The following is a 23,208-nucleotide window of genomic DNA, read 5'->3' as shown; positions in this document are numbered from 1 at the left end:
TAAGGCCCTATGTCCAATGCCAAGCTTTGGATGGAGTGGTATAAAGCACACCTGCTGCACACTGGGATGGGGTGTGAAATGTCTTCTGTGGACGGACGAATCACACTTCTCTGTTTGGCAATCAGGGTTTGCCAGATACCAGATGAATATTACCTGCATGACTCCATTATGCTGTGAAGTTTGGTGGAAGAGGGATAATGTCATGGGTCTTTTTTCCCGGTGGATGGGCCAGTGAATGGCAATCTTAATGTCAAGATATTTTGAAGAATGCTATGATTCCAACTTTGTGGCAAACTGTTTGAAGAAGACTATTCCAAAATGTCTGTGCCCAGTGCATAAAACAAGGACTATATAGACATGGTTTGATGAGTTCAGTGTGGAAGAACTTTACTGGCCCACACAGAGCCCTGACCGAAACCCCATCAAGCATCTTTGGGATAAACTGGAATGGAAATTGAAAATCGGGCATTCTCGTTCAACATCGGGGACTGACCTCATAAATGCTCTACAAAATGAAGAGGCACACATTCTCACAGAAACACTGCAACGTCTTGTGGAAAGCCTTCCAAGAAAAATGGAAGCATGCAAACATTCTGGAAACAAGGGCAGTATGACATGAAATAAATTTAACACACAAACTTATTTTATTAAGACGTGCGTTTTGGCTGTGCCGCATCTTATTTGCAGTAAATTGGTGAATGGTTTTAGAACAGACTTGGACTCTGCTACAGTACTGTATTTTGTCCAGATTTTTTACACCAGGGACCAATTCTGCATCCTAACCCAAGGGTCTTGTCTTTGAGATGGTAGAGTTAGAGTGGTCATTGCCAAAACATCATCTCTCAAAATGATTGAGATACAAAACTTCTTAAATCCAGAAAACAAAACGCTTCCTTTATTGACAATACGACTTGAAAGACAAATCTAAACTATTCAATCCAGTTTCTGTTACCATTCTATATCCTATTTTCTGCAGGACTGTGTAGACAACAGTCATTTATTTTAGATAATATCAGTTATTTTTTTAAGTTAATATCAGTACTGATTGCAGATAGGGAATGCCTATTTAATGAATGTGGTGCTGTTGATTTAAACTTGAGATGGATTAAGTGCAAGGTCTAAAGGATTAACTCAATGCTGGACATTCCATATTTCATATACTGTACGGATCCTTTTTCCCAAACTGGTCCCCATTTAAAGCACTGAAATTGTATTTGAAATGGATGGGAAATGGTTGGTAAACGGCTTCAAACTGGCTAAAATGATTGCAACACCTTGCACATGTTGGTCATGCCCTGGTAACATCATATGTAGAAACCCCTCCAGAAATGCTGTGTTTTCATTTGAAAATGATGTGTCTGCTGATGCTCAGTTCACAAGGAAAGTTATTCAATAAATACATTTTTGTTACTATTATTTTCACTATAACTATTATTATACTTCATCCACCCTCTTCTTTTATATATTCCAGAGTACACTCCATACATTATGACTGCAATAAAGTAGAATAGATAATAGAAGAAGAATTATTGCAAATTTTATGCAACAGACCAAGGACCTTATTCTGGTCCGTTCACAGTGGCTTTTCATTCACACGGGGACCGCTGTTATGCGTATGCGCAGCCGCATTTCTGCGCATACGCCGAGTACATGTGGCCAAGGTGAACAGACTGTTCTCTGGGTGCACGCACCCAATATTGTGGGCGGGGGCATTGGGCGGCGGTGGATAGTTGCGCCCATGGGAACACCCAGTGTTTCATGGGCGTTCCCATGAAAACTCTGGGGATTCCCATGGAAATCGCCTGGATGTCATCACCGGATGTCAGCTACCCACTCACTTCCTTCCTAATGTCCACGCAGTTCTAAGGCTACCTCAGAGTAACCTGAAATGTGCGTGGGCCTTTGACAGTCACGATCATCGAATGATGTGGGTGTTCCCCCACAGCCTGAGAATGGATGTTTATGTAAAACATCCATTCACAGCCCCTGCATACGTACGTGGCGTGCAAGGGGGGGATGCACATTGGCAGGGCAGTGTCTGGTGGACTCGCAAGGCTGCGAATCAACCAAAATAACCGCCCTAGTTCATGGTTGTCCACCTCATATTATCTGTACAGGTGTTTTTGGTTCATTTGGGAATATTCTCAAAATAAATATAGAGTTATAACTTTCTTTTTCCAGTATATACTCAGCTGCTAAGGAAGGCAATATGTTATGGCAATCCTTGTATATCTCAGGGAAATAATTTAGATTAATAATGATTCCATTTCAAGAGAAATCTTGGCTTGGGAACCCTATTATGAAAAATCTGGGTGGAATAATCAGCATTTAAAATGCAATATCAACAATATGGATATAACTTACTTGAGGCAATGTTGGATAAGCAATAGGAATAATCTGCTTCTGGTTTTCTGACAGAATTATGACATCATCAACAGCCCACTGATCATACCCTTCTCCTGAAAACACTGGCTGCCACCAACGGAACCGTGTACAGGGTGTTCTTGCTGAATTAGGAAGTTCAAGATATACGAACCTGATATAAGAGACACTGAACTGTTAGATCATTAAACAAGTGAAATACTATAAAGTGAACCCCAACCCAGCCTGTAATCTGGGATTTATGTTGGTGTTAATGTCCTTCCTGAATGATGTGAAAAAATGTACCACATTTTACGATGAAAACATTCTCTGCTGTATTTTATATACTAATTAATTAATGCTAGATTTAAAAATATGACATATTTTTCCAGTACAGTACCTCCTTGATACTCAATCTTTATATTTTGCTTGTATGCAGCTAAAACAATATATGTGGAGGCCATAGGCGAATCTAGAATTATGGTAATGGGTGGTCCCAGATCTAGACATAATAGTAGGGGGGCCTTTGCGCGGCATAGCCGCGGGGCAAAAAAGGGTGTGTGGCCTCATGGGAAGGAGGCGTGGCATCACAAAAAGGGGTGTGATATTACACTTTAGACCATGGGTCCCTTAAACTGCGGCCCTCCAGATGTTGTGAAACTACAAATCCCAGCATGCCGTGCCACAGTTTTAACACTCCCTTATAGCAAAACTGTGGCAAGGCATGCTGGGATTTGTAGTTTCACAACATCTGGAGGGCCGCAGTTTGAGGACCCATGCTTTAGACCATATACAGTAATGCCCATTACACATTTTAGCAAACTCCGTAATACCCATTACACATAAAGCCACACGCCGTAATGCCAATTACACATAAGGCCACACACCATAATGCCCATTACACATTGTGCCACACATCATGATGCCCATTACATACTATATAACAAACCGTAATGCCCATTACATATTTGCCACATAAGTGCTGTTTACCTACGTGCTCCTTGCTAGGGGGTTCTTGCTTGATGGCACCATAGTACCCATTACACATGATGCCGCACACCATAGTACCCATTACACATGATGCCGCACACTATAGTACCCATTACACATGATGCCGCACACCATAGTACCCATTACACATGATGCCGCGCACCATAGTACCCATTACACATGATGCTGCACACATAATGGCCCTTACACATGATGCTGCACACATAATGCCTCTTACACATGATGCTGCACACATAATGCCCCTTCCACATGATGCTGCACACCGTCATGCCCCTTACACATTAAGCCACACATTATGCGTAATGCCCCCACATACCGCCACTTGTAGCATCCCTTAAGCAATGCTCCCAAAAGTGCCACTTACTGTAAATTTTTATATGAGCCTTCGCTGCTTCTGCAAGGAGAGATGGAGAGCGGTGCAGCTGCATCTATGGGGAGAGGAGCAGAGCGCAGCGCAGAGCACGCTCCCACTCCCCTCCTAGTGTCCCCTCTAGCCGAGTGGACATTTGAAATATTGTGCGCGCTGTTGTTGTGTGTGACGTTGGGGGAGCACGCCGGGCACCGGCACCACATGATTAAAGGGGGTGGCGGGCTGAGTTGAAAGCGGGGAGAAGAATTGGAGCGGAAGCTGCAGGGGTGACAGTCATTGACAGCTGGGCAGAGAGCAGGGGGCTGCCCGGCTGTATTCAGAGCACTGAAGGTCACGGCTGTTTGAAATAATACCCCTTTCACAACAAAAAATGCAGGGATTTACCCGGGTATATTGTCTCAGGATCATGCAGGGACATTCCCAGGCTGACCCCTTATACACCAGCCTAGTCCCTGCATTTTCTGTTGTGAGGGGGAGAGACAACCACTCCCCTCTCCCCACCCCCCTTTAACCAACCAGCTCTATCTTCGGAACCAAATGACCCATTTACATGAGACCAGTATCATATTGAAGAACTTTTGAGTTGGCTTTGAATGATTTTGGTCCCGTGAAACTGGGCTGTTTGGTTCCAGAGAAATCTGTCCTCAAAGAACATAAACATGTCATGAAATTACATTTAAGAAATGAAAAAAAAAAAAACGGTTTAACCTCAATATCCCTGGAACCAATTAACCCATATGGATCCAGCCTGGTATCAGATTGAAGGCCCAGCGATTTGGGTTCGACAGAGATCAACCTCGAGCTTCAGTGATGCCGAAGGGGGAACTGGCAGCCGTTGAACTGGGTGGGGGTCGGAATTAGCGGGTCCCATGTTATCCTATAGGGAAAACGTTCCAGCTTTGCCTGGCAGTATCTCCGGTTCCCATGGGGCTAGAGACACGGGGCTGGGCTCGTTGGAAAGCCCCATCCCTCAGCTACAAAATGGACCCCGGTGTGCACCCCCCGGACCACCCCCTAGATTCGCCTATGGTGGAGGCCTTCACCTTAGTAATACTGTAAATCAACCGACAGAACCAGGAGATTCAGTTAACAGCAAAGCTGGAACTTCATGAACTGTTCCAGGTGTTCTCAAACTTGGTCCTCAGGACCTCACACAGTTCACGTTTTCCAGCTTACCCGGCAGGTGCACAGGCGCACTCATTACTCATTGACATATTTTAAAAGACCCACAGGTAGAGCTAAATTATTTAATTTGTGATTAAGGGCCAGATGTATCAAGCTTCACAAAGCAATAAAAAGGAGAGTGATAAACAACCAGCCAATCAGCTCTTAACTACCATGTCACAGGCTGGGTTTGAAAAACAACAGATAGGAGCTAATTGGCTGGTTGTTTATCACTCTCCATTTTATCACTTTGTGAAGCTTGATACATCTGGCCCTCTGTGAGGAGACCTACAAAACATGCACTGTATATGTGGTCCTGAGGCCAGAGTTTGAGAACCTGTGCACTAATCCAATGTGGATTATCACACAGGAAAACCTTGTTAATTGTTACTAAAACAAACATGCATGAATACTTGCGCACATTCTAACAGAATAAATGAATCTCTACCAAAACAATATCACAGTATTGTGGATCTCAAAGAATTTGAATGAACATTTAGTTTATTAAATAAGCTTTGAATAATAATTTGGCTCTGTATGACCAAATCACGGTAGTGGTACTTACTTAGGTTTGGTGAAGTCAGAGAAGTACATTTCTGCCAGTAGATGCCAGTTGATGCCTCCATTGTTACTATATTGCAGTAGCACACCCTCTTCTCTGCTGTCTGGCTTATTACAAGATGGGCTTTCTCCTCCAATTTGTATGTAGAACTGTATAAAATCTACCCATGTAGTGTCCATGTCCCAGCTAACCAGCTGCCTTCTGCCATCCTTTAATAAGAAGTTTTGAGAAATGTTGGTAAAAAACTAGCAATTTTATATAACCAAATTCATTTAGAACTAATGTCTAAAGTATTTACGTGGTCCTAGCTCTAGAACCACTGACCTATATGATAAGCTTAATATTAAAATGCTTAAAGATCATTCCAAATATATTTTAAACTGCATCATCATCTGCATTCCTATTGGTTCATATCTGTAGGCAATGTCTGGATTTTATTTCTTTACTTCAAAGGGGAATATAGCTGACAATAATGTTGGCTATTAATAAAAACACAATAATCTAGCACGGCTGATAATATCTGCTTAAATGGCACACAAAGACATCTTTGTCCCACTGGCTGTGCACCTTTCCAGGTACAATGTAATGAATGTATGCAAGCCACGTCGTAGCTTGAAGATCCCTTTAGGGAAAGTCCCAACAATTCTGCCACTGAATGTTTGGTTTGTACGGCTGGGAATTATTTTTTTGGCAGAGTACAATACAGTTTATTGGCCCTATATGAAAGATGCTCAAAGGATTTGTTATGTATGAGGTTTGAAGATCAGACAGATCTATCTCTTAGAAGTGACATCTTTGTGGTCTGTAAAGGTTCTCTTCTAGTATTGCACTGTGTTAAAAAGACCTTTATGTTCTACCAATGCTGGCATAATGTTTGTAAAAATACCATAATAGTACAATTATAGTTAATATATTCTTACTACCAAAAGAAACACAAAGAAAGCATTATGTTCATGTCCCATGTGGATACTGACTCACCTATAGTGCATGTGTAAACATATTTCAAGTATTCTTTTTAACACTTGCAATTGTATGTGCTTGAATGTAGAGGTTATTTAAACCCGAGTTTTAGATGATAAACTTAGCCTGAATCATGTTAAAAACAGCAAAAACAAATACAGCATACTTGCCTACTTTTAAACTCTCCTCTAGGAGACTGACAGCATCACTTCTGGGGGCGGGGGCCTGATGTAGACGTCATCAAGCCCTGCCCCCAGCACTGAAAATCTCCCCGATTTGCGGGACCTTGAGGAGGGGGAGGGCTACATGACGCGATTTGCGTATTTAGCCCCTCCCCATGAAAACCCGCGAATTACGGTAATTCAACGAGGCGGCCAGGCAGATGTGGAGGGTGAGGGAGATTCCGTGAGGATTGCCCACCTTTCCGGGGGGCCGGGAGGGGTCCCGATTTTCGTGATCCTCCCGGCCAATCCGAGAGGGTAGGCAACCCTGAAATACAGGTGTATTAAAGGCTGCAGGTCTGATTGGCTGTGAGCACTATACTAGTTTACATCTTGTATCTTGGCTGAAATCTCATTAAGCAATCACAGAAACAGATGGATGCAGATACGCATACTGTATATGTGTGATTTTGCTGTATACAGTACTTGGGCCTGAGTCTACAAGTCAAAGTACAGTGAAGTGGATGACATTTATTATTAAGAAAAGTACAGAAAGGGCAAGTTAACAGAATTGCAGACACATGTAAAAACAGCCAGAAGCATAGAATGGCAAATCATTTGAAGGCAGACTGGGATAGGTGTGAATGATAATGACTGTTTCCAGCACTAACTGTAATTAGTTAATTGTATAATCAAAGTTGATCGATCCTAATATGTGCTTTATTCATAATTCAGGATTCTTTAAAAAATATATTTAATTTTTTTATGCCTTGCATGTGTGTCTTTTATCAATTTTGTACATGGGATGGAGAGTTTTTCCTGCTGTATTAAAGAGTTTAATTGTTTCCAGATAGTGAATGAGTATTTTGCATATGAAAGAAATGGTGAGAAACACGGATGTACAGTAAGTGTTAGGGGTCAAGGGTGCAGGTGGAGGGGGGAGAGGAGGATAGGAGGAGGGAGAGGACTACTTTGTCTGCTCTCTCTACCTGCTGCCTCATGTCCTGACCCTCCCTGCCATCCCTACTTCTTGCCTCGGGTCTCCTTACCTGCACCTCATGCCACCTGTCTGTCTCCCCCTCCTTCTAGATTGTAAGCTCCTTAGAGCAGGGCCCTCTTCCCTCCTGTTCTCACAGCACCCTTCTTGCCTTTCAATTACAGCTCTGTTACCTACAATCTATACCTGCATCTCTTCTCACTCACTACCCTACATCTCAGCTGTATTGTGTACTAAGATTTGTGCTGATAATTGTGCTCTGTTTTTGATCTGTCACTGTTATGTCTAGTTCTGTATACCCTGTACTGTTCTAATGTGTTCTATATGTATGGCGCTGCGTACCACATGTGGCGCCTTATAAATAAAAATATAATAAGTGTATGTAACTTATGCCTTGTGTAAAGCAGGCACATGGTCTGCCAATTTGGAACTATACACAACTCTAAATACAGTAAGTATGCCTCATCAAAGGTACAGTGTTTTTTAAGTATACATGATGCCCATTGTGCACCCAATTCTGCATCATGAGATGATCATGACATACAATTTTGTGTAGAAGAAATCTCTGCTTGGAATAAAAGCCAACCAGCAATGGCCAAGAATATGTAAGCAGAAAGTGAATAAAGAATACATATTGTATATAACAATACTGTACATATCGTTCTACTATCTTTCTAGAGATAGTGGAGCAGATGTATTAAGCCTTGAAAAGAGATAAAGGCAAGGGTGATCAAGAGTGATAAATGTCCAGCCACTTTGCTCCCAAATGTCATTTTTCAAACACAGCATATAATAACATGACTGTAAGGAGCTGACCAGCTTATTACGTTTTATTACCCTTGCATATCACTTTTTAAGGCTTAATACATTTGCCCCAGTGTACCATATAAGTAGTAGTATTATCTCTTTGGGCAGGCAGTGCTAGTGACATATTCAGTATTCTGGGTTAAAACATGTATTAGAATAAATAGCATTTAGAAGTTCTATGCCATATATAAAACACTCCAATCTGCAACAATCAAACAACTATACTGAATGCTGTCCTTAGAACTACAAGTTGAGCATCCCTTATAAGGTATTATTGTGGATTTCGGAATATTTTTTATCTTACATACTCACCTGGTTCCCTGAGCTCAACAGTGCCCCGGCATCTATGGTGTCACCTTGCGTCCATGGCGTCCATTGGATTCCACTTCAGTGACATCCCCGGTCCCCAGGATGCATTGTGCGGTCCTTGGGACCGGGGATGCTCCTGAAGAGGAATCCGATGGTCGCCGTGGACACCGGGGGATGAGGTGAGTATTGTGGTTAGCAAAATTTGTTACATTGTTCAAAATGTGCCAATTTCTCAAACTTACAATTAATAAACATTAATTAGCTGAAGCACATAATATACAAAGTTCTTGCTTGCTTTTCTTGAAGAAAAATCCTACCTTGGAAAAATATAGAGATGACCCAGATGAAATGATACCACAGCCTTGTTCGGGTTTTACAATTTCTCCTCCAATAACTTCCTGCCAGTCAGTTTCCCAGCCGTTCAGTCCTTCAAAGTCAGACATGACAGTGGATGGAAGTGCATTTTCTGGGAGACACTGGGAACTCTGGTATCCAGGATCACACCTGCAGGATCACAATAAAATAAGTCTGTTATGTTGTTTTACTCCAGGTACTGTCATTGAGAACTTATAGAATTGGCTAACTATATTTTATCTGCAATTTAGGTACGAATTACAAGTTGAACATAAAAAAAACCCAATTTAAAACAAGTTTACATTGTATTGCAAAATTACTTTTATTGCTAATAATTTACAAACTAAGTATAAACAAAAGCATTTATTTCAAAACTGAGATTATAGTTGCCAGAGCTGGAAAAAACAAGAGGCACCAGTTGCCTATGCATGGATCCAGACATTGGCCAATGGCAGTAAGTGGTCAACCAGTGTTTTCCTGGGATTACCAAGCATTTGGAGCCTATGAGCATAAAATGAATATACGAGGTATCCAAAATGCTAGATAGGCAGCTTAACAGTATGATTTCACAGTCCTGGTTACAGTACCTGCATATTCCATGGTCACACCAGCCATGTCCACTACACATATTAAGGCATTGTTGTCCAATGTAAATATTGTCCAAAGCCCATTCATCTTCTGACGTGTAATATCGCTGGCTCCAGCGGAAACGAGTTGCACTAGACCTTCAAATGCGAGAATAGAAAATCAATTTAATACAATAGCATTTATAGTATTTAAAAGACTGTAATTTTTCTTTATATGAATTAGAAGTAACAGCTCATAAATATCACTATATAGAATTGCTCGGTTTACCAGTAAGTGATGACATGGTTGTGAACTCGGAACCTGACAGATTTTATTCATCATTCCAAGCTTTTTCTGCAAAGTTTTTCTATGAGAGTCATTTAATTTACACATTAAAGATCATAACAAAACTGATCTGCAACATTTAATATTTTCTCTAAAATAAGTAAATGCCTGATTTATTTAGGATGTAACACTGTCACAACTAGAGCCGATTGGCCATTATATTCATTCATTATGTGACTCTATTCATGTATGTGTGTGACTATGAATGTTTGTGTGTACAAGTATCTGACTGTATGTGTGTATGAGACGTGTTTCTGCTTTTGTGTAACTGTGTATATATGTATGACCAGTGCTCAATTTTTTTTTTACTGCAGCTCCCCTGCTAACCCACAAGGGGGAGTTGTCACTAGCTGCCAGTCACATTGTGTTTTATTGGGGAGGGGAGGCAGGGGGAGGCGGAAAACAGAGTAATATTGTCTTCCGTCTCCCCTCCCCAATAACGGAGTCTCCCGTTAAGCCCTACAAAGCCCACCCAATCCCCTGGAATCCGCCGGTGAGTGGCATCAACAATATGGCGCGCTATCACATACCCCCCCCCCCCACTCGTCCTCCGCCGCCCCCAAAACTCCCACACACTATGGGAAAGGTGCTGCTGGAGAGGAGCGGAGGAGCGATGTGCGGTCAGGTAAAATACCGCTCATCTCCTCCGCTCAGTGCATGCATTGGCACAGGGGCGCCTGAACGCCCTCTGGACATTGTGCAGCCAGCGCTGCCTGTTTGATTGGCAGGTGTGCCCCTGCTGTGTGCCGTGCCTTCTAAATAAATAGATGTGGCAGGGCACCGGCGCAAGCAGTGACTCACCCGCAACCCCCATACAAAAGTGCTGGCGCAGGAGAAAGAACCCAGTCCCTCGCGGAAAGGGAATTTCAGTGTGCCACTGCTGGAGAGAGGTAGGAAAGAGAGGGAAGATACGCCCCCCTACCCCCCTCATGGCCCCATTCCTGTGTTCCTCCTCCCCCTCATGTCTCCAGGTGCTGTGTCCCTCCTCCCCCCTCATGTCGCAAGGTCCTCTTCCCCCTCACCTCATGTCCCCAGGTGCAGTGCCCCTCCTCATGTGTCCATTCCTGTGTCCCTTCTCTCCCCCTCCCCTGTCACCTCATGTCCCAAGGTGCCAACCCTCCTCTCCCCCCAGGTGTTGTGTCCCTTCTCCCCCTTTTTACCCCCTCTCATGTGCAAATTACCCATGACACCCATCCCATGTCCCTAGGTCCTGTGTTTCGCTTCCATCATTTCCCCAGGTGCCGTGTCCCTCCTCTCCCCCTCCTCATGTCCACATTCCTGTGTCCCTACTCTCCCCCCCACACCTCCTGTCCCCAGGTGCCATCCCTGCTCTCCCTTTGCCCCCCTCCTCATATCCCCATTCCTGTGGCCCTCCACTTCAAGGTCTAGAGTATATCCTTGTCACTGTGCCGCACCTCCTAAATAAACATCTGGATGTGTGGTACACTTAAAGACACGCCCCTTTTGAGTTACCACACCCTATTTTGAGTGAACACGCCCCTTTTCTGGAGCGCGCGCGCATAACTGCTTCTTTTTACATACCCCCACTTTGCAATTTCCACTTTGAGCACTGATAGTGATCTAGTAACCCCACCTACTGTTATGCTGCCTCTGCCCATTATTGATTTGTTGCCGCCCACATGAGGCCACTTCCAGAAATTTTCCAGGGCCACTTTTAGTCCCCAATCCGCCCCTGGTCACATTGCTAACCATAGGTACAGATAGAGCCATCCTCATCTAGCCCTTTAATAGAATTAAGTGACCCAGAGCTGTCAGAATGAATCCTATGCTAATCCCCTACTGTACTGATCTATTTACAGTATTGTATTGCAGCTGAGAGCAATAGGCCTTGGTGAGCCATGGCTATCCAGAGAAGGCTAGCTGAAGAAGGCTCCATCTGCACTGTACACCAAAATTTGTATGTATTAACATGATATGTTTGATAATGCAACACTTTATCTTACAACTGCACTGCTTTTATAGTTCACAGGCCCTCTTTGAACTTTATAGCAATGTATGAATATTGAGATGTGAAGTCTAGCAAGAATGTTTTAAATGGATATGTGATGAGTCAAACTGTATGTGAGATACCCAGATGGAAAATCGCAGGCATGACCAGGCGTTTTTGGGGAGGGTGTGTAACGTCAGCTCTGGCCCCAATCAGCCTGATTCTATCGCACAGGCGGAGTAGGTTCTGGGTTATGCACTGCCTGCACACACTGAAAAAATCATTCAATGGTAAGAAAGTTGCGCCTGGATTTTCAGCTATTTGCCTGTGATTTTTGCAAGCCTTTTGCAGCCTTGCAAAGGGTGATTTTTCATTCTGGTGGGCAACGGCTATCTGATCACAGGGCTCTTCAATTTTGCAGAGCAGCAATCATGTCTGAATCAGGCCCTAAGTTCCTGGAATAGCAAAAACACATGCATCTCATAGGAGACTATTACATTGTGTAAGACATACCTTTGCCATACTGTATACTAAAATGTAATACGGCTCAGTGTAACACACGCCTGCACACAAATATATGGCGTTCAAAATATTCCATTAGTTTAATTCTGATTTAGGTAACTTGTCAACATCATTTTAGAGACACGTTTACAAATTGTGACTGCACCATCTGTCAGCTACCAGTACCCACTTCACTTTTACCTGGGGAATGTGTGCACCTGGAGGTGTTTGCTTTCATTCTTCATTTTACTTTCAAATGAGTTAAGCGTGTGAACTATCATGTGTAGGCTGAAGGTTTCTGGCATTAACTAGTTAAAATATAGTTCAGAGACTATTAAATCACTTCGGATTCTCTACATTTCTAAATGAGCATTCCATGCTCCATAAATTGTATTCACAATGATAAAAAATAAACATTTCTTAGGAACATATTATCTTTATTACAGATGTTGTATTATTTGAATAAGGAATTACTGTATATATTTCTATTTTTATGAAATGCTCTATAGTGGAATTAATTGCCCCGAGTGCTATGAAGCACGTAAAAGCTATCCAGCAGTGTATTCCATTAAGTTGGGGTAAGGTAGTAGAACTGACGGGAAGCAGCAGACAATTATTGAGTCGTAATCTTAAGAAAATTAATTTAGGTCAGCGGTAGGGAAGAAAGACACCAGAGGAATTCATTGATAGAGCACGGTAAGCAAGGGGGTAGGAGGGGCACAAAAGCTGCAAAATGCTTTTATGAAAGAGGTGGTAAATGAAACATAAGTGAATTGTCTGTAGAATGCACTATACTTTATAAGTGTATAGCAAGGTGCCCGAGACAAAATAGATTGGGGCAAGGAGGCGAAAAATAAAAGAGCAGGAGGTAAATCAAAGGAAAGGAGCACGTGGATAGAAAATGTGCAACTAGTAAATAATGTTTATGGTCATTGTCTTACCAGGTCTTCTGTGGCAGTGGTAATGTTATCCTTCGCCAGTGAGTGAACTCACTTGAGTGATAGATGCTTGCTGAGGTGAATTCCTGACAGCTAGGCATACTTGGTAGACATTCCTAACAAACACAACATTTTAAGTGTACATTATTAAGATGCATTAATAAAGAATATGACAACAATATATTAATAAGTAATAAGCTTCTTATTATAATGGAGGACTGGGACTCACACAGCAGCATGTTTGCCAAATGCAGGAACTCCTTTAACAGAAAAAAAAATTACCTGTAATAATCAACTAACTGGAATATTGCTTGCTAAAGAACCGTGAGTCTGGACTACACTCCATAGCAAATGTGGGTAATAATAGAAATCATTTTAACACTAAGGGCCTGAGTCAGAGCTGCATGTAATGCTGATGTTCATAGATATAAGTAAGGTTTTGCTACTTCGTGTGCATGAAAATACCTATAGATGCCTACATGTGTCACACGAAGTACAAGCGGAAAGGTGCTGTTGCAATTGAGGCACATGGTATCACAAATTTTTTGTAAAAGTCCTAGGCATTCCTACTAAACAGATGCACGAAGATGCTCTGCCTTATGGGCATGCTTGGTGTAATAGGTGCGTTGCTGAAGTCTCTGGCTACATAGACTCTCAGCAGTTACTTTTGAAGGCCATACTCAGAAATCTGTAGCAACAATAGAGGTGGTGGAAGTTATAATGGTGCAAAAAGTCAGCAACAGTCCCCGCCTTTTGGGGGCGCTGGCACCTGTGTTATCCAGATTTCTTGTTGTCTGGCTGTTGGCCAGACCACAATATCCATCCCAAAATGGCCACTGCCTAGGAAGACTGTCAGGGAAACACATTGAGTACAGAGTTACCCGGAAGTGCTGGGAACAATGATGCCGCAGATGAGCATGAAATCCCTGGCAACAAGCCTGAAACATCTGGCAAGGTGCATGTCAATAAAAATTATAATTAATATATGGTTGCAGGGGGCAAAAAATGTATAGTTACGCCACTGTGAACAGTGATGGCATCTGAATATGCAGTAGGTGGGATTACAGTGGGAATTTGGCTATCCACCAGGGAAATGCTTTGTGGCATTTGCATAAAATCACAAAGGAACACAGATGCAGACGCAGCTGTGTAAATCAGACCCATAACTAGGGGATGTGTCCATGGGCCCCTCATCTGGCTTGTATGGTGCCTGTAATGTGTATATTTCAAATAGTGCCCACATGTGATAACAAAATGCATTCAGCGGGTGACCGGCACAGGGCCCAGTAAAGCCATGTTACAATGCTGGCATCCAACTCTGACTGAAGTCCTAGTCTTTCTTTTATGAAAGAAAGACTTTTAAATAAATTTGTTTGGACAATTGGATAAAGGAATTATAAAGTATTGCAGGTGTATCACCTATACCCCTACAGATTTCTGCTATATTTAGATGGGATGCAGTTAGAATTCCAGCGGTCGGAATCCTGGCGGTCAAAATCCCGACGCCAGAATCACGACCGCCGAAATCCTGACACTTTCTCCCTCTATGGGTGTCCACGACACCTATGGAGGGAGAATAAATTAGTGTGGTGAGCGCAGCGACCCCACAAAGGGGGGCGATCCACGTCCCCCCCCTTGTCGGGATTTAGGCGGTTGGGATTCCATCATCATCTGGATTTTGACCACCGGGATTTTGTACCAATCCCATTTAGATGCGCCAATCCACTTTTGTTGTATACGTTTTTATTTGTCTATTATTAACGGAGTGTCAGAGTGGATAAGGCAGTCAGATAAAACATTGATAATACTAGCATGTTTTAGGTTATTGTGTTTCAAATATATATATATATATATATATATATATATATAGAGAGAGAGAGAGAGAGAGAGAGAGAAAGGATGGTGGCCCCAATAATGCACTGAAAGGAGCAGCACCTCTATAGTACCCTGCTATCAATAAAGGTACGGTATTACCATTATTGATTGATACATTTGCCCCTGATGAAGTCCTAAGGGACGAAACGCGTTGGGCCGCGGATCTACAATTTATGTGGCATATTTCTGGAAAAAAACCCGAACATATGAAATCTTTTTACTACTGGATGAACCATCAATAAACGTTTATCTGTTTTTATGACAATTACTGTTTATTTATTGTATGTTTAGCCACAAAGTGGTACATTTAGCGCACCCCTATTCTCTTTTCTATATATATATATATTCAGATGTTTTTGGGAACCCGAGCAATGGTCAAATTATACGGGTTATAAGCATTAGTCTTGTGCCCCCATGCCCTGATAGGACACGCTGATTGCAAATACATCACTTATTTGTCATGCTTATTATTCAGGTCAGATACAGGGGATGCAGTTGAAATCCCGGCGGTCGGAATCCCGGAGGTTGAAATCCCGACGCCAGAATCCCAAACGCCGAAATCCCGACCGCCGAAATCCCGACCGCCGAAATCCCGGTACTTTGTCCCTCTGTGGGTGTCCACAACACCCAAAGAGGGAGAATAAATTAGTGTGCCGGGCATAGCGAGGCACCGGGCCCGCTGCGTGGCGAGCGCGGCAATCCCGTAAGGGGGGGAGGGGGGAAATCAATGCTCCCCCTTGTTGGGATTTTGGCGGTCGGAATTCCGGTGTAGGGATTTTGACCAAGGGGATTCCGACCGCCGGGATTTCAAAACCAATCCTAGATACAGGTTCTGTCTCCTTTTAGTCATGTTGATAACGTATATAGAAATTCATGTATTACAACAAAGATGCTTAATGTTTCTGAGGGTGTATTTGCTACAGTATGTTAAATGGAGAAATACTGTATATAATGAAATATAATGGCAATCAGCTGTACAATGTAGAAAAGCAGCATAGCTGCACAGTGTTTCATTTAGGTGATTTATGTCTGAGAGCATTGGGTGCTTTGGTGCCATGTAGAATGGCCTTATTTTTATGGAATAACAAGTTAAATCTGTCTTTCAACCTGGTATGTTACTCACTTCTATAGTAAATAATTCTAAAAGAGACAAACCTGCATTTTTTATTACTTTTTTTCAAGCTCCTGATGCTTGTTATAGCCGTGGTCTATGAGGACACTGAACAATTGAGCAGTTTCTTTCTGATCATGTCAAATTATATGCATCATTTCTTACCACTAGGATTCACAGGGGACTGTATTTCAAGGGCAGTGCTTGCCACAAAGAGAATAAACACAGCTCTTAGCTCGTAATGCTGCCATCCAAATATTTTCAATAATTATATGTCGCTTAATGAGTGTGAACCATTATTAAGATGTAAGCAACATCAAAACCGCTCTTGCTGAAATTTTTTGTTTGCTGATCAAATTGTTCCCAAAAAGTAATTTAGGTTCATTATTATCCTTTTATCGACAAAACACCTGGTGGTGTGGCAAAAGTAATTAAGTGGCATGCTTTCTGCTTAGCACTCAGTCATCAGGACCAATTTGAGATAACACAGCACAATGGGAGCAAACAAACTGTATTCTTTTCCTGTGTCAGGAGACCCTACCTCTAAAAAGCCTCAGTGCAACTGTTTTTACAAGATAATCAGAGGTCTTCCAGTAAGTTCACTGAATGAATCATACAATAACATAAAACACACATTTACATATCTTCTTGATATGTTTGAACGGATTACAACTTTTGATGTACCGAGTCAACTGAACACTGAATGCAAATTGGGGGTATTAGGAATTCTGAAGACTGCTTCAATCAGTTCTGCACTTTATTTAAAATTAAATGTTCCCTTGATAAAGCCCTTGACCATGGTTTCTGTACGCTCTGTAAGAGACATAGCTAATATTTTGAAACTTCTTTTTATAATAAATGTACTGTTTGTCTAAAAACATGTTAAAACAAAGGTAATCTGTGTGAGGATGTAAAGTGAGGCGTAAAGTAAGGAAACAAGCCAAGAAAAACTGAGTCTGTTTCTATTTTCTTGTAAGTTCTATATTACTATGTTTTAAAAACTTGACAATGCTAAACGATTACCTTTATGAAAGGAGACTAGAATATATTACATCTTCTGTGGATTATTAACATTTAAATTAAGATAGTGCTATTGCTTAAAGTGGCCATGGAGAGGTGGTGGTACTAATTTCCCATGCCACCTACCCCCACTTCCATTAGGACGGTGCCAATGCTAGGGTTTCCGGCACCCTGATTGCAGGTGAGTTTTGATTTACAGCTGCAGCCACTGTTAGATGCAGTAAGAAGAAGATCTTGCATGTAGCACAGCTCATCAACAAACTACAAGGAGGAATGGGAGGCCTGTGGCCCGGGGCAGCAGCTACATGGATGATATAGCAAGGGTGGGTCTCAAAGTGCCACAGTTCATGCAGGAATTAGGGGGTGCATCTGCTGGTGACAGGTAATAGCCACTCCCCCTTCTCCCGCCCTCTGTGTCTCCCCCACTCTTCTCCTGTCCTTCTCTGGATGGTGTAACATGTAATGGGTGCTCTGATTTGCTTAATGGGTGCTCTGTCTGGAATAACAAAGGCTCTGTTTATCGTAACATGTAATGGGGTCTCTGCCTGGCATAACGTGTAACGGGCTCTGACTGAGGGGGTTCTGAAGCTATAATGCATAACGGGCTCTGCTTGGTGTAATGGTAATAGGGGCTCTGCCTTGCGTAACATGTAATGGGGGCTCTGCCTGGCATAATAGGGACCATTCCTGATGTAAAAGGAACTCGGTCTGGCATATCATGTAATGGGGGCTCTATATGGTGTAATGTGTAACAGGGGCACTGCCTAGAATAATGGGAGTTCTGCCTGGTGTAATGTTTAATAGGGACTCTGCCTGGTGTACTAGAGCATCTGTCTCATATAACATGTAACAGGGGCTCTGCCTGATGTAATGGTATAACATGTAATGGGGGCTCTGTCTGGTGTAAAGTGTAATGGGGACCCTGCCAGGTATAATGTGTAACAAGGGCTCTTCCTGGTGTAACATGTAATGGAGGCTCTGCCTGGCATTATGGGGCTCTACCTGGTATAAAGTGGGCTTTGCCTGGCATAAAGGTGGTTCTGCATTTATAACAGGGGCTCTGCTTATAACAGGGACTCTGCTGGTGTAACAGGGGCTTTACCTAGTGTAATAGGGATGGGATGCGGTCATTTGGTCTACAGCATTATGGTCGACAGTCATTAGGTCGACATCATTAGGTCGACATGGGTCTAGGTCGCCATGGGAAAAGGTCGAACTGGTTCTAGGTCGAAAGGTCATTAGTTCGACAGGTCATTAGTTCGACAGTGTCTAGGTCGACAGTCAAAAGGTCGACTTGGGGTTTTTCATTGCCAACCTAGACCCACGTCGACCTTTTCCCATGTCGACCTAATGGTGTCGCCCTAATGACTGTCGACCATCATGCTGTAGACCAAATGACCCCAACACATAGGGACTCTGCCTGGCATAACCTGTAATGGATTAACCTTACAAAAACATATACTGTAGTACATATCAGGTTGCATTTAAAATTGAGTTTTCTGAGGCATAGTTCAGTTTTCTTGGGCCTTACCTCTTGCACTAAGTGCCATGTGAGACCATGGTTAGTTGAGTACTCCAACTTCACTTGATTGTCCATATGTGGAGTGAACCTCTCACCACATCCCATAACTAAATTAAATTGTATCATATAAGATGCTCCGATCTGCATAGATTGGGTCTCCACATAACGTGTGCTGGTGGCTTGCTTTGAATCTCCTGTGAAACTGTAAATCATAATAATAATAATAATAATAATAATAATAATAATAATAATAATAATAATAATACAACACTATATAAATTTACATTTATTTACTTAAAAAGTTTCCGTTTATAACATTATTTTATAATATAATTTATAAAGAAATAGCTATCTGCTTATGTGGCCACAACAAAATGGTGTTGCTATTGACAGGGATTATTGTATCACAAAATGGAAAAGCATTTTATTTTAGATATCCTATGTTTAACCTGATACTTTTGAAAGATTCAGTTTTAAAATGTTGCATTATAGTAAGAGGAACCCAGATGACAAGTTTAAAAACTAATAAGAAAAGTGCAGCCTGCGGTATGTTTAGATATTCATTTATCTCACAGGCGTTAGTCTGCTGACAATGTTTTTGCACATCACAATGAATGTATGTAAGCAATGACACATACAGAACAGCTGAGGGATGATGTGTTCTACATAAAATTGCATATACTAAATGAAAACATTAATGGAAAGGTTTAATTATCATTGATCTTCAGATGCAATGATCAGATTTCGGTATAAGCTTGTTTTTTGTTTGTCCTTAATTTCTGTCAATACATTTAAGTGGCTAAAAAGTCTTTAATGCCACGAAATGCAAAAATAAGTAAGAATTCTTAATCTTTGGAGCTTTTCATAATTTAGAAGAAATATGCCCCTGAGCATGACAATCCTAAAAGACGCACAAATAAAATGGTAAAGATACCACTTTTAAACGAAGAAAATGATTCCTCCTATTACTGACACCTAAACTCACATTTAGTATTCAAACCTATTTCTTGCCTTTTTGAATGAGACAATTCTGCTTTTCTTCTGTATGGGCTGATATAAGGAAGGTTCTGTCCATTGTCTATCAATTTGAAAATCCCAAATTTATTCAAACCTTTGTGAATCATTATTAAACCTCTATCGGCCAAATGTAATAGGGTGCGAGATTCAGAAAGTAAGAGATTTGGGAACAGCTTTCCCATTTTTTTTTAATGCAGCAATCAATTACATGGCGAAATCAACCAGTTTTTTTCAGTGTAAATGATTGCTGCTTTAAAAAAAAAATGGAAAACTCTCCCAAAATCTCTCAATTTCTGATTCCCACACCCTATTACCAGGGGCGTAGGGAGGGTGGAGTCATCGGAGCATGACCACCAGAGCCCTGGTGGTCTAGTGGGTGATCTGGCCACGATCCGACTGTCAGTGTCGGTGTTGATGCATCCAGCGCACGCAGGTACAGTGCCAAGAGCATTTCATTGAGTCCCACTGACTCATTTACATGCCGCTGCAATACTCGCCGTCAGTATTGCTGCCGCTGCTATCCGTGTGCGCAGAGCAGCGGCAGTGCTGCAGTCCAGGACCAAATGTACTGTAGGGGGAGAGAGAAGTGAAGGGACTGCTCTCTCCCCTCCTTTAAGTTCCTCCCCTGCCAGCATGGAAGAGGAAATCTTGATGGTGCGGAATCCCAAGAAGCTGCTATCCACATGCTTGGTGTAGCAGGTTAGTAAATGTATTTATGTTTGTCAGCCTGCTTCTTCTTATAATCTGCTCTTCATCAACTTCTGCTTCTACCTATCACTCTGTGTGGCCCTCCCTGTAACCCTCTGTATCTCCTCATCACTCTTTGCCTCACCCGTTACCCTGTGGGCCATTAAGACCTGCTCAGTCCTTCCAGAATTTGCGTTGGGGACCGATGTTGTGGGTATACGCATGCATATCGGTGAAAATACGCATGTGCAGACCCACTGTACGAATGCAGATGCAGGCGTGTTAAAGCCTGTAAGGAGCGGGCATCTAATATCACATGGCATCAGCACCTGCCCCGAACTCGCCCATGTCAGATGTCGCCCATGTCAGAGTCAAATATGTGCATGTGCAGCCGCAACAAATTAGTTATTCGCCGGTCGCTCGCACACAGCAGTGTAGGGCGGTGGGCCATGATCGTGCCCATGGGAACGCCCAGCATTTTATGGGCGTTCCGATGAAAACGCTAAGCATTCCCATGGAAATTCACCTGTGATGCGGGTACGGGCAGCTGCTGATTGAGGCGTAAACTGCTGATTGAGGCGCTATACTAACAAGGGCCTTTGGGTGAGCTGTATACATTTATAGGTGTCAGATGCACTATATGTTAGGCCACACCCCCTTTTTGAAGTGCAAGAGCCCCGCCTACTACAAATGGGGGGGGCACGAAACATGCCCTTGCTCCAGGCACCGTGGTACCTGGCTACACCACTACCTATTACATTGATGTAACATTACATTAAGCATCAACTTACACTATGGAAGTAACACTTGTATCAAGACCAATTGATAATTATCCCAAATGTAGAGTAAATGATGCACTTAAAGATGACATGATGTATAGTGATTTATAGACTAGCAGTGTTAGTCATTGTAATGAAAAAGCAATTGTCATGGTTCCCTAGTGAGAATAAATTTTTCAGGCACATAAATCTATTTCTGCCTAAAAGCCAGAAGTAAATAACGGAGTAGCAAATGGACATGCAGCTGGGGAGAGTATGTAAGATTAAAGCTACCAGCACACTGATGCAGACCTAGAGTGACCTTGGAACATTCCCGTGAGAAGAGCAAGGTCAAAAATGGGCATGTTTTCCATCTTTCAAATATACAGAGGAAAGGTAAATGCAATATAATGTTCTTGGAGAGAATCATATACATATATATTACTGCTGATGTGGTTTTACATCTATTTGAGAATCTCTGGAGATGAGAAAAGCTTCTTTCAAGATTAAAACATACAAAGAAATACAGTGGAGTAAGATAATGAAATAAAGCACAATAAATTGAAGGGGTTTGAGATTTCGATTCTTTGATTAAGGAAATGCAAGCAGTGTGAGGCGAGCCATGTTGATTCACTTTAACGAGCTGTGAGGACTTCCCGTGTCCTTGTTTAAAGTGGATAATGCTGCTTCTATAGCCTCATTATCACTGCTAGAGCACATTCTTCTCTGCAGTGTGCACAGCCGACCCCCTTCAGATAGAAAGATGATCACAAAGTGGAATCAGATTGCCGTAATGTGCTGGGCGATAAAACGGCTCTGCTGCTGCTCTAGATGCCCATGGGTATATGACTATTATTTTGGCTTCCTAAGGTGTGCTGCAGTAGTTCTGATTATGCTTCCTACAAATCAAGATGCATAACAATTAAATTTGTGAATGGTCTTGAATGTTTATTCAGCACAGTCAAAACTTTATAATCAATTAACAAAGGATTCATAATAGGAACAAAAGTTTGGAACACACATATCCATATGTTTTTATTTCGAAATGGCCTATTGCTCACATTCTCTAATGTGTACTTCTTGTGTGGTCATGACACAAACTAACTGTAAATCTGCCTATTCTCAACCTCTTGGTGACAAATGAATTATTTGCCATATTAACCACATGCCCACCACACAAAAAGCACTCAGTAACCTTTGGGATCAATCACAAGACAAACAAATTACTGCTTGGATAAAGCATAAAACCACCTACACTGGTAGTCATTTGTTTTTCCCTTCGAAAAGACTGGTAATATAAGTCAAGATGGACATGTAAGAGCCAGAAAATACTGGACAATGCTTTGAATGCCCTTTATTTGGAGAATTTGGGTTTGATTGGAGATGTGGCCTACACAAAAATGCTCATGTTCATGATCAAATACACTCCAGAACATTCCAAATGTCGACAATCACAATGTTGACACTACAATGTTGACATTTATGGAACAAGATATAATGGAGTGAAATCATATACATCTCTCTCTCTCTCTCTTGAAAGAGAGTGAGAGAGAGGTACACCCATTTGGCCTCAATGAAATTAATAATTTGTCTCTATATATTCTATACACTTCAAACATGATTGATATTAGTGGAGGTTCCATCCTTTATTATAGGCTGTCTGCTGTATCAATAAGGTCTTGTTTATATGTGCACCCAATCGGTCTCTATTTGTATGTATTGTATGTTTATGTTTTTTTTTATGTTCCCTAAACAACACGGGGTGGGCGGCAGGGTCAGCATCCCAGGGTGATCTTAAATAGTCTTGGAATGCTGGTTACGGAGTGGGTTGCATGGGAGGTGATACACTTGTTGATGGTGCCC

General features: G+C 42.1%; 1 protein-coding gene across 4 annotated transcripts in view; it reads right to left on the bottom strand.

Moving 5' to 3' along the window:
- The window catches only part of RELN (reelin), a 479,555-nt gene that overhangs the window by 122,777 nt on the left and 333,570 nt on the right, over positions 1 to 23,208 (bottom strand). For all 4 annotated transcript variants that reach the window (XM_083183017.1, XM_083183019.1, XM_083183018.1 and 1 more), the window contains exons 21-26: positions 18,893 to 19,085; positions 13,359 to 13,471; positions 9,644 to 9,781; positions 9,020 to 9,206; positions 5,472 to 5,677; positions 2,365 to 2,536 (exon numbers count right to left, since the gene is read on the bottom strand). In XM_083183017.1, coding sequence (XP_083039143.1) covers positions 2,365 to 2,536; positions 5,472 to 5,677; positions 9,020 to 9,206; positions 9,644 to 9,781; positions 13,359 to 13,471; positions 18,893 to 19,085 — 1,009 coding nt within the window. The remainder of the gene's footprint in view (positions 1 to 2,364; positions 2,537 to 5,471; positions 5,678 to 9,019; positions 9,207 to 9,643; positions 9,782 to 13,358; positions 13,472 to 18,892; positions 19,086 to 23,208) is intronic.

This window comes from Crinia signifera, chromosome 4, assembly GCF_055691185.1.
Source record: "Crinia signifera chromosome 4, ASM5569118v1, whole genome shotgun sequence".
Lineage (NCBI taxonomy): Eukaryota > Metazoa > Chordata > Amphibia > Anura > Myobatrachidae > Crinia > Crinia signifera.
Note: the sequence above shows the minus strand (reverse complement) of the source record. Positions and strands in the feature narration are given on the sequence as shown.